The sequence below is a fragment of the Capra hircus genome, chromosome 25 (genome assembly GCF_001704415.2).
Source record: "Capra hircus breed San Clemente chromosome 25, ASM170441v1, whole genome shotgun sequence".
Classification (NCBI taxonomy): Eukaryota; Metazoa; Chordata; class Mammalia; order Artiodactyla; family Bovidae; genus Capra; species Capra hircus.
The window spans coordinates 17,858,532-17,877,988 of NC_030832.1; the positions used below are offsets into that span (position 1 = coordinate 17,858,532).

The window sequence follows — 19,457 nt, forward strand, 5'->3', positions numbered from 1 at the left end:
CCACCTAACACAATGTTATAGAATTTTATTTGGAGTAGATCAACTCAGAAAATGATGCCAGGATCTGGAAAATGGGCACCCTCTCTTCCTGGCTTTAGAGAGCCTTACAGTTCTTCCTTCACTCTTGGTTTCTCCGCCTGTGTTGGAGGTTCCTTTGGCTCAGCTACCTTCTCCTCCTCAGCCTTTTCTTTCAGTTCAGTTGGCCCTTCGAGCTTGGTCACATTCTCCAGCTCAGGCACATTCTGTTCTGGTAGCTCTTTCTTCATAAAAATTTCCTCCTTTTCCTCCGCTAATACCTCCTTTTCTGTCTCTTCACTTTGCTCAACAGAGAGCAGCTATTTAAGAAAAGAAGAGAGGGAGGGAGAAAGAGTTGGAGGAGGAAAAATAAATAGAGGCAAGAATTATGCAGTAATTGTCATTGCACTGCCAAGCAGCCTTTCACTGCTCTAAGCCCAGAGGTGCCGCTGCCCCAGGCCTGGCTACTGAGATTCGCTCCAGAACATGTGCTAGGACTACTAAAGACCTGGTATTATTAATAATACTTTGTTTGCAAGCTGAGAAGGTGTTAGCTGAGAGCTGTGGAGCAGTCACTGCCCCTCGGTGGGGAAGTGCCTGCTTGCGAATGAAGCAAACAGAGGAAAACAGAGATGGGGAGACAGAAAATGACTCTGAGCTTCAGAATCCACCCACCTTTGATGAGCTATAGTTTCTGACATTTGCAACGGAAAGCGTCCTAACTAATACAGATGACCCCTTCCAGCAGACGGCCTTACTGAGGCATGGACAGAATTAGGAGGGAATGGAGACTGTAGAACAATGCCAGGGCACAGGAGCCCATCAGGACATGTGGTTAAGCACTCAAGAGTAGTGGACCTAGGGAAGTAGCCTGGGAGCTGTGTGAGACCTTGTCCTTCTGTGTTTCTCAACTCTGCCTTTCTAATAGCATGTGTCCTTGAAATAAAGTCATCCAACCTCCATTCTCTCCCACAAGATTGTAGAACTCTTGGCACCCTCTTTCCTAATCTATTGAGCTCTTGATGGTTCTGTGTGAGACAGAATGGTCTAGGGTACTGCTGTTTCACCTTACCTCATCTTCATCCTCAATCTGAATCTTGATTTGACTTTCCAGGAAGTCAGAAAAGCCCTTCAGGGTATGTTCGCCATTGTACAGTACAGCCTAGGAAGAAAATGGAGCAGAGTTGAAATGGTAGCCTCTTCCTGAAGGATACTCAGGGATTGCTCCACAGACAAATCCAGAGTCAAATTCCTAACAACCTGAGTGCAGTGAGCAAGTTCCTTAACTTCTCTGAGCTTTCATTGCCATAAGAATAATGAAATATCTTCCATCATAGGGCTGTGATGTAGTCGTTCAGAGCAAGAACTATGGGGCCACACTGTTGGAGCTCAAACCCTGGCTTCACCACTTGGCAGTGTTGTCTGGAAGCTTAACCACTCTATGACTCAGTTTCCTTAACTGTAATATGAAGATAATAACAGTCCCTCTCTCATGATGTTGTTATATGGATTTAACGAGTTATTATGTGAAAAGGAGGCTTCCCTGGTAGCTCAGAGGTAAATCTGCCTGCAATGTAGGAGACCTGGGTTCTATTCCTGGACTGGGAAGAGCCCCTGGAGAGAAAGAAATGGCAATCCACTCCAGTACTCTTGCCTGGGAAATCTCATGGACAGAGAAGCCTGGTGGGCTTACAGGCCATGGGGTCGCAAACAACATGCAAAAGGCACTTAAAACAATGCTTGACTCATAGAAGCACTATATATATCTAGATCTAGATATATATGCTATTTTATTACTAAAGAATAAGAATACTTGTTTTACAAAGTGTCTGGCATATGTTCTTGCTCAGCTATCACTAACTTCCTTTCCTTTTACAGTCTTTAAGAAGATTAGGAAACTGCTTACTGCCCTCTGGCTGTCTAAACTCCTTTTCAGATAACTGAAGATCTGAACCAGGTCCATCCACCCTTTCAATCTAGCCTCATTTTCCATGTGCATCTTCTACACCAGGATGATATCTCTTTCAAAGTTCTGTGGCTAGGCTTCTGCCTACCCCCTTGTTTATATTATACTCCCTACTTATAAGTCACACACTTCTGATTTAAATCCCTACCATTCTTCAAAGTGTCATATTTTCATGAAGACTTCCAGCCATATCTGCCCTCCAGAATCTTCCATATTTAATGCCAAATGCATTTGGAGATGAGGCTATACCATGACTTTCAGTTCAGTTCAGTTCACTCAGCTGTGTCCAACTCTTTGTGACTCCATGAACCGCAGCACACCAGGCCTCCTTGTCCATCACCAACTCCTGGAGCTTACCCAAACTCATGTCCATTGAGTTAGTGATGCCATCCAATCATCTCATCCTCTGTCATCCCCTTCTCCTCCCACCTTCAATTTTTCCCAGCATCAGGGTATTCTCAAATGAGTCAGCTCTTCACATCAGGTGGCCAAAATACTGGAGTTTCAGCTTCAACATCAGTCCTTCCAATGAACACCCAGGACTGACCTCCTTTAGGATGGACTGGTTAGATCTCCTTGCAGTCCAAGGGACTCTCAAGAGTCTTCTCCAACACCACAGTTCAAAAGCATCAATTCTTCGGCACTCAGCTTTCTTCACAGTCCAACTCTCACAACCATACATGACCACTGGAAAAACCATAGCCTTGACTAGACGGACCTTTGTTGGCAAAGTAAAGTCTCTGCTTTTTAATATGCTGTCTAGGTTGGTCATCACTTTCCTTCCAAGGAGTAAGCATCTTTTAATTTCATGGCTGCAGTCACCATCTGCAGTGATTTTGGAGGCCAGAAAAATAAAGTCAACCACTGTTTCCACTGTTTCCTCATCTATTTGCCGTAAAGTGATGGGACCAGATGCCATAATCTTAGCATTCTGAATGTTGAGCTTTAAGCCAACTTTTTCACTCTCCTCTTTCACTTTCATCAAGAGGCTCTTTAGTTCTTCTTCACTTTCTCCCATAAGGGTGGAGTCATCTGCATATCTGAAGTTATTGATATTTCTCCCAGCAATCTTGATTCCAGCTTGTGCTTCTTCCAGTCCAGCGTTTCTCATGATGTACTCTGCATAGAAGTCAAATAAACAGGGTGACAATATACAGCCTTGACATACTCCTTTTCCTATTTGGAACCAGTCTGTTGTTCCATGTCCAGTTCTAACTGTTGCTTCCTGACCTGCATATAGGTTTCTAAAAAGGCAGGTCAGGTGGTCTGGTATTCCCAACTCTTTCAGAATTTTCCAGTTTACTGTGATCCACACAGTCAAAGGCTTTGGCATAGTCAATAAAGCAGAAATCGATGTTTTTTCTGGAACTCTCTTGCTTTTTCCATGATCTAGCAAATGTCGGCAATTTGATCTCTGGTTCCTCTGCCTTTTCTAAAACCAGCTGAAACATCTAGAAGTTCATGGTTCACGTATTGCTGAAGCCTGGCTTGAAGAATTTTGAGCATTACTTTACTAGCATGTGAGATGAGTGCAATTGTGTGGTAGCTTGAGCATTCTTTGGGATTGGAATGAAAACTTTTCCAGTCCTATGGCCACTGCTGAGTTTTCCAAATTTGCTAGCATATTGAGTGCAGCACTTTCACAGCATCGTCTTTCAGGATTTGAAATAGCTCAACTGGAATTCTAGCTCAACTGGAATTCCATCACCTCCACTAGCTTTGTTCACAGTGATACTTCCTAAGGCCCACTTGACTTCACATTCCATGACTTTACCCAACACTTAATCATACTCTTCTTGGGACCTGGAACCTTGGTTGTGATTCTTTGACGTTCTTCCCCACATACCAAAGTAGCATGAAGTATGTATTCCATGAACACTGGTGATGTTCAACAGCTCTAAAACCAAAGTGTAAAGTACTTAATTGTCTCCATCATGAAATCTTCCTTCTTCTGGTACCACCCCACCCCCAATACTCACATGGTGACTGATTCCATGTAGTCTGAGTGAAGCTCAGCTCTAATACCAGAGGGAACCATTTGACCTAGGCCTGACCATCAAAACACCAGCATCCCCTTTACCACAATGATTGGGTTAGGAGAACCCAATCAGACTGAGTTGGGAATTTTCTGAAAGCTAGTGGAAATTTTTCTCTAACTTGAATATGAAAAGATAATAAGAGTTGGAGCTGAGAATGAAGTTGATTTGGTAAAAGGTAGAGGGAGACTGAGAGAAACTGAATCCTTGACAATAATATAACATTTCCAGTTATGTGAATCCCAAGAGCCCCTCACTTTTTGAGAGTCAGTGGGGAAGAGTCTGAAGAAGGGGTACCGTTCCCGGTACGTCAGCTCAATGTCATTTGCCGTGATGTCGATCTTGGCAATGGTGACTGTGGAGTGGTTTTGATACTTTCTGCCCAACTCTTCCAACACTGGGAACAACACCATGCACTTCTGGGACCAGGGTGCATCTGGAAAAGAAAGGCCATCACTCAAGCTCGCACTCATAAAGACCCTGAAATCCACACTCCCCCATAGACACCATCACCGTGTTCCACTAATGGTCTGCTGCCATACAAATTGCACTGTCTCTTTTAATAGTATGTTAGGTTATCTTGGGCTTCCCTGATAGCTCAGTTGGTAAAGAAACCACCTGCAATGCAGGAGACCCCGGTTCGATTCCTGGGTCAGGAAGATCCGCTGGAGAAGGGGTAGGCTACCCATTCCAGTATTCTTGGGCTTCCCTCCTGGCTCAGCTGGTAAAGAGTCCACCTGCAATGTGGGAGACCAGGGTTCGATCCCTGAGTTGGGAAGACCCCCTGGAGAAGGGAATGGCTACGCACTCCAGTATCCTGGCCTGGAGAATTCCATGGACTGTATAGTCCATGGGGTCACAAAGAGTCAGACACAACTGAGCAACTTTCACTTTCACTTACTTCACATAGGTTATCTTACATTTCAGCTATAGTATCTGATCATCACTAAATAAACTAGAAAAAAAAATAACCTAGTCCCCCTTCTACTCAGACATTAACATGTTGAGACATTTTCTTCTATTCTCTGATTTCCCTTTAACATTTCCTTCCATCCAGCTGAAGAGAAAAACCAAACCAAAAAAAAAATATTTATGTTCTTCCAAAAAGTATGTGTGTTTGTGTATGTGAGAGAGAGCACAAGAATTTTCCAACAGCAGTTAAGCTTACAGCTCAAGGTCACTTAGTGATTTAAGCAGAGGAAGTGGGATTAGCGGACAGGCTGCTTTGACTTGTGACCATTGTATCATACCCCTTTCAGTCCCATGGAGGAAAGTCCACCTAGGAAGTGAACATGAGGTTGAGCTAAGTACAACTATCGCTGGGAAAGAGACACTGGACTTCCCTCCAGATAGCTCCTTAAGCTCTGTGGATAGTCCCGACACCTGGAACTATGAGGAGAAATCGGGACCAGCTCCAGCATGGAAGGGAAACAACCTTGCCTTGGTCGTTCCATTAAAGATTCTGGCTTTGTCCGGGGAGTGGCTCAAAGTTCCTGGATATTACATTTGGATGATTATCCCTCAGTTTACAGACTGAGTGCCTCTGTGATCATCTACTCTCCTGGCTGTATCCTGGCAGCTTCCCTGGAGATCAACAGGCCCTGGGTTGGAACCCAAGGGGGCCTAATGGCTATAGTCGTGAGGCTAATCTGACAACCCTGATTCCAAAAAACATAAGGCCACTTTGGTTTTTTACCAAAACCAAGTGAGCATTCTCAAGACTCCCAGTGTCAGATGAGGAAAGAAAGGCCTCCCCAGCCTCTCACTTAAAAGCAAATGATCATGGTTATTCAGCCATGCAGACTATAAACACCTGGCTCCATGGATGAATGCCCATTTCAATGAGAGTTTTAAAGGCCTGCATAATGTAACCCAGTCCTTGTTTCACCCTCTGGGAAATGATGGCAACAGACCTGGATTTGAACTTTTTGTCTTGCAGCTTACTTGCTATGTGATCTAGGGTAATTCTAAAGTAATTCTTTTCTCTGAGGCTAGGTTCCCTGATCTGTATCATGGGGAAATCCACTGTACCTTCCTAAGAGGCTTGGTTAGAGGAGGAATGAGAGCAAGTGTATAAACAGCAAACTCATCAGTGCTCAATAAATATCAACTCCTCCTGTTAAATAAAAGAGGTATCTGAAGTCACTGCATTGCCACTTTTCTCTGTGTCTCAGGGTGAAAGAGAAAGTCCCTTGGCTTTTGGCTTTCACATGCAAATCAGAAACAGTGGAGGAAGAGCAACAGTCCCTGGGTGAACACTGGAAATAATCATAACAGGGGAAATAATGGCAATAGTACCTGCCTTTGATCATGTGCTTACAAGATGCCAGACACTGTTCCAGGTCTTTTACATGCATGACATGAGTCTTCATTTTGGTTGCACCAACTCAGGTGTGTTAAATATGGGCTATTTGATGTTACTTAACTTAGACTGGTACAGCAGTTACCCGTGTAGCCACTGGGTTCAGGCTGACTAGGTTCCAATCCCTTACTTACTTAAGGTCACCCACTAGCTGCATAACTTTAGTAAAGTTTCACTTCCCTGGGACTCTGTTTACTAGAAGGCAATGGCACCCCACTCTAGTACTCTTGCCTGGCAAATCCCATGGATGGAGGAGCCTGGTAGGCTGCAGTCCATGGGGTCGCGAAGAGTCAGACATGACTGAGCGACTTCCCTTTCACTTTTCACTTTCATGCATTGGAGCAGGAAATGGCAACCCACTCCAGTGTTCTTGCCTGGAGAATCCCAGGGACAGGGGAGCCTGGTGGGCTTCCTTCTGTCTATGGGGTCGCACAGAGTCGGACATGACTGAAGTGACTTAGCAGCTTAGCACCAGCAAGGTGAGAAAAATAAAGTAGAGACTGATGGCGCAGGCCTGGTGGATCTAGCATTCAATCAGCGTTAGCCATCAGTATTACTGTTGTTACAAATAGCCACAGGCTTCAATTATGTGAAAGGTCTTCCACACACTTCAAGGATTTGATCTGGGGGGAGAGTTGCTTTGTAGCTGATGTCATCTTGATCCAAACTATGGATGTCTGAAGACCCTTCTTGGCATGATGCTTTGATAGGTTTTGGAGATTTTAGTACCCAAGAATTCAGGAACCTACACTTGAAAAAGTTACTTTGGAGCCACTGCCTCCAGCGGCCTCTGCAGAGATACTCACAGAACATCACAAACACATCCCTTTCCTTGTCAAACACGACGACGTTGAAGTTCTTCCCAACAAGCTGCTTAACTGGTCCCTGGTCCCAATAATTTGGAATTTCTTCACTGGATAGATGATTCTAGGAAATAAATTTGAGACATTTTAACAGCCTCCAGAAATTGGTTGGCAGTTGGGGTCTCCACCACAGCTGGAAACAATAGAAAATTTTCTCTTGTTTTTACAGCAGCCTTGGGAAAGCATTTGAAATGCTAAGAAAAGTCATGAGCTAAATGTGCAACCTGGATTGTCCAGGGCACTAGAGTCAGAGGGCTGAGAAAGCAGCAGAGTCCCAAACCAGGGTGGATTTCAGAATTCCGAATATATGATTCTTAGAGTTCTTAGATGAGAGTGGGTTTCACATCATTAACATCTAAACTAGTCTATGTCCTTTCTTCCAAAAATATAGCTGTCCTCAATTATCCCAAGAATCAAACTGGATCATTTATGTCACCTATAAAATATATATTATACTTTGTTTCCTGCCACCTTTTTCATGCTCATCATTCTTTCCTTGCTTTCTTCAGCCACACTGGTCTATTCACTCAAAGAGCTAGCCTTCTGCCCACTTCCTCATTCCCACGCTCCCTTCTCTATCAGAATTATCTCTAACTCAGATTTGTCTTTCAGAATGATCTCAAAGGAAGATTTCCCTGACTCTACCCCAAACTAGGTCACAGCCCTGCTTTTATAAATTCTCATAATACTTGGTACTTTTCCTGTATCACTTATTTATCATTTATATTTATTTTATGGTTATGTGATTAATGTGTCCCTCTCTCAGTGGATGGAATGTCACAAAGGACTTTTCTTCCCTTATCATTGAGTACCACTGAGTACTGGTACATCATAAGACCTCAGTCAATATTGTGAACAAATGAAACACTGAACTCAGTTCTTGCTTGTCTTTGAAGGAGGTGATGAAAAATCTCAGAACATAAATTTTTTTTTGCAACCATTGTTTTCTGAATATCTCTTGAATTCACACCTTTCTGTCTGCACTGCTACTACTCTGGCCAGGTAGCTTTCATCTCTCATCTAGGTCACTGTTATTACAGTGTCCTCTCTTTATCTCCTCCTAATCCTCTTCAGACCTTTATTCTCCTAAAAGCAGGCTCTACTTTCACCAGGCAAACGTGGCTTCCCATTGCTCTTAGAATACCAAATCCTTGATATGCTTACAAGTCCTTGCTGTGTGGTCTTTGCCCAACTCACCAGCCTTGGCACCTACAATAGCTTCCCTCATCTCTACCCTCACCTCTGGAAAGGACCTGAAGATTCTTTGTGAGGGAGCATAACAAGAATGGGGACTGGATGTGAGGGATGGGAAATGGAGAAAATGATGCAGAATTAGCAATGGGCCAGATCAGACTCATGACATCTTATAGGTCAGATGAAAGATACTCCTCTTTCTTCCAAGAACACAAGAGGATGTGCTGGTCCTTGATAGGAAGACAAACACCTCCTGAGATATAGCCAGCATGAGAAAAAGAGGACAGGCAGAGCTCCAAGCAGATCTGCAGATGTGGTGATAGAAAATGAGGGGCCCCTGTCTGAAACCTTCAATTTTCTTAGTGATATATTAGAATACTCAGCTCAGACTGAAAGTAGGCATGAGGCTGAGGAGAAATAGAGTCCAAGATTAAGAGAATGAGCACATTAAGTGAAATTTCTATAAATGTCAGAACATTTCTAAGAGCCCACAGGAGGTTTGGTTTATGACTCCATGAAGCCAGCCTGCCTCAGGGTGATGTTCTTTTTCTCCAGGTTTGGCCTGGAATCAATAGGGAAAGTTAAATGGGTTCAACTGGAGTTGTGATTTTGCCTGAGAAATGCTACGGGAAGTAGAGGAGGTAGAAGGTGGAAGGGACGGAGGAGTTAAGGGAATCATCATCAGAGCGATGGACATGGAATCCAAGTCAACAAAGGAGGGCACTAAAGGGATTATGAAATGAGATCAGGAGACTGGAGCCACAAAAAGGGTAAGGGATTGTAGCCATGTGGCTACTAGAGAAGGCAACTGAGGGGACAGGAAGGGTGAAATCAGGCTTTCAGAGGGGCTGCCATTCCTAGAGTATGGAAATAAGAGCAGGTGGCTGAGAGGGCATGGATACACCATCGCTGGAGAAGAGATGAGGGTTTGGGATATTGACATCTCTGTAAATGAGGACAGAATAGGTGTGGAGGGCATGTCTGCATCCTCAGATAGAGAAAGGGAAGTGATCAGGACAGCCATGGAGGCAGGAGCTGATGGTCTAAAGTCCAAAGGCATGGAATCTAAAGAATTTGGAGTTTTTAAAAGCAGAAGGAGGAGAAATGGTTAGAAATGGCATGGAGGACACCAGCCTTATCAACTGGTGTGTGATAATGCTGTACATAAAAGAAAAATCAGCTTTCATTTGAGAAGGCTGCAGAGGAAGCAGTGTTTGTGGGGGGGTGGACAGAAGTAGAGGGAGCCCCCCGAAATAAGGTGATCATACCTCCCTGTTTGCCTGGAGTGTCCCAGTTTATTCCTGCCATTTAGAATACTTCCAAAGAATGCTCCCATTACTCTCGAAAGTATCCGCATTTGGAAAAATAAATAATATGATCACCTAACTCAGCAGGAAGTAACTCAGAAGGGTGGTTGAGGATATAGAAAGAGCTAAATAAAAGGCAGGTGGTTATATAATGGGGCAACATAGTGTTTGTAGCCCTCTTTTTGAAGCCTCTCCTCCTTAGTCCCTAAAGTCTTTGAGGTTAAGTCCTGATTGCTCCATATATGCCACCCCATCTTCTCCCCTAAGCAAGCATCTACCCTGTGTCCAAGTAAATCTTTCACTTTAGAGTCTGAAAGAAGAATAAGAACCTACTTTAAGAGGATGCCAGGCTGGGAGTGCTCATTTCAGTTGGAGATTCCTATAGAGAAAATGTCTTAATTTTAAGAATAATGAGGGAGAGGGTGGGATGATTTGGGAGAATGACATTCTATCATGTATACTATCATGTAAGAATTGAATTGCCAGTCTATGTCTGATGCAGGATACAGCATGCTTGGAGTTGGTGCATGGGGATGACCCAGAGAGATGTTATGGGGAGGGAAGTGGGAGGGGGGTTCATGTTTGGGAATGCATGTAAGAATTAAAGATTTTAAAATTAAAAAAAAAGAAAAAGAAAAATTAAAAAAAAAATAAGAATAATGAATTAACGGTGGAATTATAAAGTCAGGAGATATCAAAAGTTGAATAGATTTGAGATGGGGAGATGCGGGTATTTCATCACAAGAACAGTAAGACTGACCTTTCCATTCGGATGACCAAAGCCAGCAGAATGACAGAAAAAGAATTATTTTGAGGACCTCCCTGGTGCCACAGTGGATAAGAATCTGCCTGCCAATGCAGGGGACATGGGTTTGATCCCTGGTCAAGGAAGATTCCATATCGTTCAGGGCAACTAAGGTTGTGCACCACAACTACTGAATCCAAGCTTGCCTAGAACCTATGTTGGGAAGTAGGAGGAGCCAACACAATGAGAAGTCCGAGCATCACAACGAAGAGTAGCCACCGCTCACTGCAACTAGAGAAAGTCTAAGCGAAGCAATGAAGACCCAGCACAGCCAAAAAAGAATTATTTTGAGGTTCTGAATAATCGTTATCCAAGGACTGGCTTACCTTAGCCTTTCTATTCAGGAAGCTCTGGCCGAATTTCTGGAGGTTTTCGTAGGTTATTTCCTCGAAAGGCATTTTGTATCTTGCATCGGAGCTTAAGTTTAGGATTTGGATACATGGGACATCAACCTCTGTGATCTGGAAGTATTTGAAGACACGTCTATTTCTGGGCACATCTGTATCCACAAGGATGAAAAGGATCTGCCAAATCAAATGAAACCCATGTCTGTCTGGACTGGAGGTATGGAGAGGGCGAGGGAGAGAAACTGCGGGAAGCTATGGGAGGGCGCTTGTAGTGGTAGTAGTTTGAGTCGCTCAGTCGTGTCTGACTCTTTGTAACCCCATGGACTGTAGCCCATCAGGTTCCTCTGTCCATGGAATTCTCCAGGCAAGAATACTGGAGTAGGTAGTCATTCCCTTCTCCAGGGGATCTTTCTGACCCAGAGATTGAATCCGAGTCCCCTGCACTGCAGGCAGATTCTTGACTGTCTGAGCCACCAAGGAAGCCAGGCAAGGCACTTAATGAAATGTAAACAGCAGCGTCTATGGAGCATCTCTGTAAAGGCTCCTGTTCATCAAGTGCAGTCCTGAACTCCACTGCATAGACAGGCATTAGCTGTCATCCTGGTTTCATCATCCTTGTGCAAGACAGCATTCATACAACTGCAGGAAATCAGGATATCCTGAGCTTTCATGTCAATTCCTTGGGCAAAACAGTAATGTCTCCTCTATGTGCTACAGTTTTCTTATCTGTAAAGTGATAATTATAATAGTATCCACACTGCAGGGTTGCTGTGAGAATGAAAAGGCTGCATATAAAAGGCTTAGTTCAGTGACTGGGAGGTAGAAAATTGCTCAGTACATGTCAACTCATTATTATTCTAAATTATTCTTTCATCTAGGAAACTCATAACTCATTCAACCATGCATTCTACACCTATTTGTAGAGTGGCTACTAGGAATTTTACTAAGTACTGGGGATACAAGGTAGACAAAATTCATGCCTTCATGGAGCTCACGTTCTAGAGGAGAAGACAGGCAAGAAATGAGTAAAGAAATTAATCAATTGGATAGCAATGAGTGAGTGCCAACTGGATAATGAGATGGGGCACTGTGAGAGAGGACTGCACAGATAGGGTGACATAGGGGCTCAATATTTTGTAAGAAGGTCAGGAAGCATATCTGAGGAGGTGACATTTGAGCTTGGACCTGAGTGATGAATAACTAGTCAGGGGATCACTTATTTAAGCAGTGAAAACTATTACTGAAAAGGCCTGAGTGGAGGGATGGGGAGTGCTTAGAGTGTTCTAGAACAGAGGGGCAGCCCAGTGTGGCTACAGCACCATGAGGGAGAGAGTCGTGGGAGATGGTGAGAGATAAGGTCAGATCCACAGTGAGGAGCCGAGGGTTGATATGAAAGAGATGAGAAGTTGCTGAGGATAATAAGCCAGAGTGTGACATGGTATAATTTTAAAAGGCCACTCTGGTTGCAGATAAGAAGAAAGTGTGGAAGGAGGAGACCATTTAGAGGCTCTTGAAGACCCTGGATTTGGACACTCTCAGGTCATTCATGAGTTAAAATATTAAGAGTCCTACTGTGTGTCAGAAAGTCTTCCAGGTGCTGGGGAGAGAGTGAAAAACAAAGTAGACATAGTAAAACCATGTATATTTTCAATAGACATTTGTTAGAGGAGAACAAGATAAGGGGCATGACCTGTTGGAATAGTATTTATCCAACTGTATAACTTTGCCTCAAAAATGGAGCACAATCAATAAATGACATTCAACAAGCTTGCTAAATGGGATAAAGGCAATCAACAACCTCAATCTTTTGATATATACCAAAATAAATTCCATCTAGATTAAAGAGATAAATTAAAAAATTAATCTAGAAGAATTATGGCTAAGCAATTATGCTTCCCTGGTGGCTCAGTGGTAAAGAATCTGCCTGATGATTCAGGAGATATGCATTTGATCCCTGGGTCAGGAAGATTCCCCTGGAGAAGAAAATGGCAACCTACTCTAATATTCTTGCTGGGGAGCTCACGGACAGAAAAGCCTGGAGGGCTACAGTCCACGGGGTCACAAAAGAGTCAGACATGACTTAGCAACTTGTTGTTCAGTAACTCAATCATGTACAACTCTTTGCCACCCCATGGACTGCAGCATGCCAGACTTCTCTGTCCTTCACCATCACCTGGAGTTTGCTTAAACTCACATCCATTTAGTCAGTCACACCATTCAACCATTTCATCCTCTGTCGTTGCCTTTTCCTCCTGCCTTCAATCATTCCCAGCATCAGGGTCTTTTCAATGAATCTATAAATCAACTTTTTGCATCATGTGGCTAGAGCATTGGAGCTTCAGTTTCAGCATCAGTCCTTCCAATAAATATTTAGGGTTGAGTTCATTTAGGATTGACTGGTTTGATCTCCTTGCTGTTCAAGGGACTCTCAAGAGTCTTCTCCAACAACACCACAGTTCAAAAGTATCAATTTTTCGGTGCTCAGCCTTTTTTATTGTCCAGCTCTCACATCCATACATGACTACAGGAAAAACCATAGCTTTGGACCTTTGTCAGCAAAGTGATGTCTCTGCTTTTTAATACACTGTCTAGGTTTGTCATTGCTTTTCTTCCAAGGAGCAAGCGTCTTTTAGTTTCATGGCTGCAGTCACTATCCACAGTGATTTTGGAGCCCAGAAAATAAAGTCTGTCACTGTTTCCATTGTTTCCCCACCTATTTGCCATGATGGGACCAGATGCCATGATCTTAGTTTTCTGAATGTTGAGTTGTAAGCTAGCTTTTCCACTTTCCTCTTTCAAACTTCATCAAGAGGCTCTTTAACTCCTCTTCACTTTCTTCCATAAGGGTGGTGTCATCTGTGTATCTGAGGTTATTGATATTTCTCCTGGCAATCTTGAATCCAGCTTGTGCTTTATCCAGCCTGGCATTTCTCATGATGTACTCTCTCTGCATGTAAGTTAAATAAGCAGGGTGACAATATACAGCCTTGACATACCCCCTTCCCGATTCTGAACTGGTCAGTTGTTCCATGTACAGTTCTAACTGTTGCTCCTTGACCTACATACAAGTATCTCAGGAGGTAGGTCAGGTGGTCTGGTATTCCCATCTCTTTAAGAATTTTCCAGTTTGTTGAGATCTACACATAGCATCATTAGCATAATTAAGCAGGAATAGATGTTTTTCTGGAACTCTCTTGCTCTTTCTATGATCCAGAGGATGCTGGTAGTTTGATCTCTGGTATGTCTGCCTTTTCTAAATCCAGCTTGAACATCTGGAAGTTCTCGGTTCACATATTGTTGAAATCTACCTTGAAGGATTTTGAGCATTACTTTACTAGTATGTGAAATGAGTGCCATTATGCAACAGTTTGAACATTCTTTGGTATTGCCCTTCTTTGGGATTGGAAGGAAAACTGACCTTTTCCAGTCCTGTGGCCACTGCTGAGTTTTCCAAATTTGCTGGCATGTTGAGTGCAGCACTTTCACAGCATCATCTTTTAAGATTTGAAATAGCTCAACTGGAATTCCATCACTTCCTCTAGCTTTGTTCACAGTGATGCTTCCTAAGGCCCACTTGACTTTGCACTCCAGCATGTCTGGCTCTAGGTGAGTGATCACACCATCATGGTTATCTGGGCCATTAAGATCTTTTTTGCATAGATCTTGTGTATTCTTGCCACCTCTTCTGTCGTCTGCTTCTGTTAGGTCCATACCATTTCTGTCCTTTATTGTGTCTATCTTTGCATGAAATGTTCCTTTGGTATCTATATTCTTGAAGAGATCGCTAGTCTTTCCCATTCTACTGTTTTCCTCTTTTTTTTTTTTTGCACTGTTCACTTAAGAAAGCTTTCTTCTCTCTCCCTGCTATTCTCTGAAACTCTGCATTCAGATGGGTATATTTTCTTTTTCTGCTTTGTCTTTCACTTCTCTTAGTGACTGCTGCTGCTGCTAAGTCACTTCAGTTGTGTCCAACTCTGTGCGAACCCATAGACGGCAGCCCACCAGGCTCTGCTGTCCCTGGGATTCTCCAGGCAAGAGCGCTGGAGTGGGTTGCCATTGTCTTCTCCAATGCATAGCAACAACAAATTGACCATTATAACAAAAATAGCAGGAAGGCAATCAGATTGTAATCAATTTAATTACATAAAAAATCTAGGTTAAAATTGGATAAACCAGGAACGTATTGCTTCCCAGGTTGTGCTAGGGATAAAGAACCCACCTGCCAATGCAGGAGACATAAGACAGGCAGGTTGGATCCGTGGGTTGGAAAGATTCCCTGGAGAAGGAACTGGCAAAACACTCCAGTATTCTTGCCTGGGAAATCCCATGGACAGAGGAGCCTGGAGGGCTGCAGTCCATGGGGTCACAATGAGTAGGACACAATGAGCGCACACACCACACACACACATACAGAGAAATTCATTTACAACAGATGTTTTTGTAATTGTAAGGTGGGATGTAGCATGGTCTTTAAATATGTTGGTGCATAGTGGCTTTATTATGTGTTCATTTGAGTCTTCAAAGTTTTTAATTGTTTTGTTTAAATTTCAGAATAATTTTCTTACCTTACTTATTATAAAAATAAAGAGAAAAAGGAAGTAAATAGCCTCCATAATCCAGACGGTGGTAACTACATAAATATGGATATAATACTTAGATACTTATAATACTTATAATACTGATGTGTTTCTAATGATAATAATAAAAGTAAGCACTGTTTAGTGTACATTTGCTCATTGCTTTACATGAAGCACTTCTAATTCTAATTCCCCATTTTTCACTGACAGTGACTGAGACTGAGAGATTATACTCATCTAAGATAAAATCACTTGTTAAGAGGAAGAGAATTTGCACCGAAGCCTGTTGATGCTGACTCCTAGAACCCCAGCAACTACAGTCTGTACTGCTTCGCATCTTCAGGCTTTTCACAGTCCCTGACCTCAGGTCTTGCCTTCCCCTCTCCTCCAGGCCAAATTCTAGCCACAGTGCAGCCACCCACTCTTAGCAGAGACTGGTCCATCAAAAAAGCAGCCAAAACAATCATGTTACCATAGCAGACTTCTCAAAAAGATGAGGGAAAAAAAAAGCAAAGCTTTGGTGAGAAAGAAAGAGACGCTGGGCAGGAAGAAGACTGCAAATCAGGAGAGTGGTATGCAAACGAATATGCCAATTCTTCTTAGATTCATTTACAATCAGCAAAGCAGATGGATGGCATCAGGGTCTACAGGACTTTGATTTCTATCCAAAGAACCCTAAAAAGCAGTGGCAACTTCCACAAACCTTGTTTTGGAATATCTTCGATGCCAACTTGTAATGCTGCATTATTACACGAAATGACTCAGAGCTTTTGGAGACAAAGAGCAACATGTGATTCAGGATGTTCAATTCGTAAATCAGATCCCTATTCTGAAATTAAAAAGAAAACAAGTCATTCTGTGCACACAGCTACTGCAGCTACCCTCCTCTTGAGACCCTTTGCTCACTGACCTCAGTGTTGTATTCAATAACAAGATCTGTGAGTTGTTCTTTTATAAGTTTATTGAGGATTTGTTTGTTGACATTGTCATTAATAAGCTCCTGGCGGTTCACAATTCTTCCCTTGGACAAAAGAAGAAAAACATTAGAGGGCAGTAGCATCCATGACATAACCACTTAATAAATGTAAATAGCACGATTTTCCCCTTGGATAAAAGGGAAACACCATGTTAACAGGTGAGACATATAATCTAGATACTTAATAAATATAGACATCTGAGCAGACTAACCAGAGGGTGGAATATGGATATGGGGAAGCCATGAAAATCTCCGGTCTACAGAGCAGGGAGTATAGCTGACTGACAGCCCCATCTGCCTTGCTCTGAAATCTCATCAATGTATTTGTGCTGATGCTGAGCAGTTTTTTACACACTGCTCCTAACCAATGAATTTTTCAAGGGTACTAGGGCAAGCCCATTTCTGGGAGATGCAGGACTTTTCTTATGGAGGACTTTGATGAACTTTCTTAAGACTGCACTGCAACCAAAGACTTCCATTTCACCTTCCTTCCTTCCAAGGGTCAGATCTGCATCATGGTCTGATAAGTTTCCCCAGCCCCCTCTCTGTTTTCCTTCACAGGGATTTCCCCTAATTTTTGCATGACTAATCCTGTGTGATGACTGCTTCTCAGAAGGACCTGGATTAACACAGGAAATTACATAAATTCTCTGTAGCACAGGATCAAAGTCCGTGGGGGGAGGAGAAAAAAGTAGCTATCTCCTTATTTCTCTCTACTCCATCTCCTTCTCTATATCTATACCAATTCCAGTCTCTAGTCCAAACATATTCCCTGGGCTCCTACAATAGTTTCCTAATAGTCTTTCAACTTATCCCCCTGCTTCCCTTCAATCTGTCCCCTAAACTTCAGCCAGAGTGATGTTAAAATACGACTCTTTCTTAAACATAAGCCTTATTGTCCTCTTGATAAAGCCTACACTCTTGTCTGGTCATAGTGATAGTTAAGTAATACTAATTAAACTCATGGAGAGCTCAAGTTGTATCAGCCACAGTTCTAAACGTGTTGTATATATTAACTCATTTAATCCTCATAACATCTCATTGAGCCATATATTATTATTTTGCCCATTTTACAATTGAGAAAATTGAGGCACAGAGGAGTGAAATGTCTTGCCCAGGGTTGCTAAACTAAGCTAAGCTAAGCTAAGCTAAAAAATGGAGCCAAAATTCCAGCTCAGGCAATCTGACTCTAGTGCCCATGTTCTTAACCGTTAACATAGACCAAATCTCTCCTAAATGCAATGCCAAGTTTGCTGGGTTTTTTTTTGAATTCTGGATCTCAAGTTTAATGGTATCAAATGCCTGCCTTTATTTGATTTTGTGACCTGCTTTGTTCTGCAGAGGGCTTTCCTGGTAGCTCAGCTTGTAAAGAATCTTCCTGCAATGCAGGAGACCTGGGTTTGATCCCTGGGTTGGGAAGATCCCCTGGAGAAGGGAGTGGCCTCTCACTCCAGTGTTCTGGCTTGGAGAATTCCATGGACTGTATAGTCCATGGGGCTCAAAGAGTTGGACATGACTGAGTAACCTTCACTTGTTCCTCAGAATTTAACATTTTTTTGAATGGTCCAAATTTATCAGTGGTTTCTTTTCATATTTTCTATGGTTTCTGTCATGCTTCATAAAGGGACTCTTCCCCTCCCTCCAAGGTTAGAAAGCAAATTCTCCTATGGCATCTTCTAGTCTTTCCACAGTTTTATTATATTTTTAAATCAGGGATCAATGTGAAATTTAATTTGGTGGTAGGAATGACTTATGGATTTAGCTTTCGTTTTTTTCAAATGGCTACCCAATTCTCTCAGTGCTCGTCACTGAATAACATAGTCTGCCTACTAGTCTAAAACATCATCTTTATTAAATACTAAATTTCAGTATGCATTTGGATCTACTTCCGGATTCTATGTTGTCCATTCAAAAACACAAATCAGGTTATTTTATTCTCTAGTTTGGAATTTTTCAGACTTCCATGGGCCTAAGTAAAACACAATGGCTCGCAGTCTTCCCTATGAGAAGTCAACCAGCATCTGGATCATTTCATCCACTTCCTGTGTGGCTTTGAGCAAGTAACCTAACCTCTCTGAGCCATGTCTTTAAGTAACATGGTTATTGTAAGGATTTAGCAACATCCCCTGGATCATGGAAAAAGCAAGAGAGTTCCAGAAAAACATCTATTTCTGCTTTATTGACTATGCCAAAGCCTTCGACTGTGTGGATCACAATAAACTGTGGAAAATTCTGAAAGAGATGGGAATACCAGACCACCTAACCTGCCTCTTGAGAAAACTATATGCAGGCCAGGAAGCAACAGTTAGAACTGGACATGGAACAACAGACTGGTTCCAAATAGGAAAAGGAGTATGTCAAGGCTGTATATTGTCACCCTGCTTATTTAACTTCTATGCAGAGTACATCATGAGAAATGCTGGACTGGAAGAAACACAAGCTGGAATCAAGATTGCCAGGAGAAATATCAATAACCTCAGATATGCAGATGACACCACCCTTATGGCAGAAAGTGAAGAGGAACTAAAAAGCCTCTTGATGAAAGTGAAAGAGGAGAGCGAAAAAGTTGGCTTAAAGCTCAACATTCAGAAAACGAAGATCATGGGCTCTGGTCCCATCACTTCATGGAAAATAGATGGGGAAACAGTGGAAACAGTGTCAGACTTTATTTTTCTGGGCTCCAAAATCACTACAGATGGTGACTGCAGCCATAAAATTAAAAGACTCTTACTCCTTGGAAGAAAAGTTATGACCAACCTAGACAGCATATTTAAAAGCAGAGCTATTACTTTGCTGACTAAGGTCAGTCTAGTTAAGGCTATGGTTTTTCCAGTAGTCATGTATGGATGTGAGAGTTGGACTGTGAAGAAGGCTGAGCGCCAAAGAATTGATGCTTTTGAACTGTGGTGTTGGAGAAGACTCTTGAGAGTCCCTTGGACTGCAAGGAGATCCAACCAGTCCATTCTGAAGGAGATCAACGCTGGGATTTCTTTGGAAGGAATGATGCTA

General features: G+C 42.6%; 1 protein-coding gene across 1 annotated transcript in view; it reads right to left on the reverse strand.

Moving 5' to 3' along the window:
- PDILT (protein disulfide isomerase like, testis expressed) overlaps positions 1–19,457 on the reverse strand; it is a 47,220-nt gene continuing 27,763 nt past the window's right edge. Inside the window, exons 5-11 of the mRNA XM_005697547.3 lie at positions 16,383–16,493; positions 16,176–16,301; positions 10,875–11,072; positions 7,186–7,306; positions 4,275–4,453; positions 1,088–1,177; positions 1–335 (exon numbers count right to left, since the gene is read on the reverse strand). Coding sequence (XP_005697604.1) covers positions 105–335; positions 1,088–1,177; positions 4,275–4,453; positions 7,186–7,306; positions 10,875–11,072; positions 16,176–16,301; positions 16,383–16,493 — 1,056 coding nt within the window. The 3' untranslated portion in view covers positions 1–104. The remainder of the gene's footprint in view (positions 336–1,087; positions 1,178–4,274; positions 4,454–7,185; positions 7,307–10,874; positions 11,073–16,175; positions 16,302–16,382; positions 16,494–19,457) is intronic.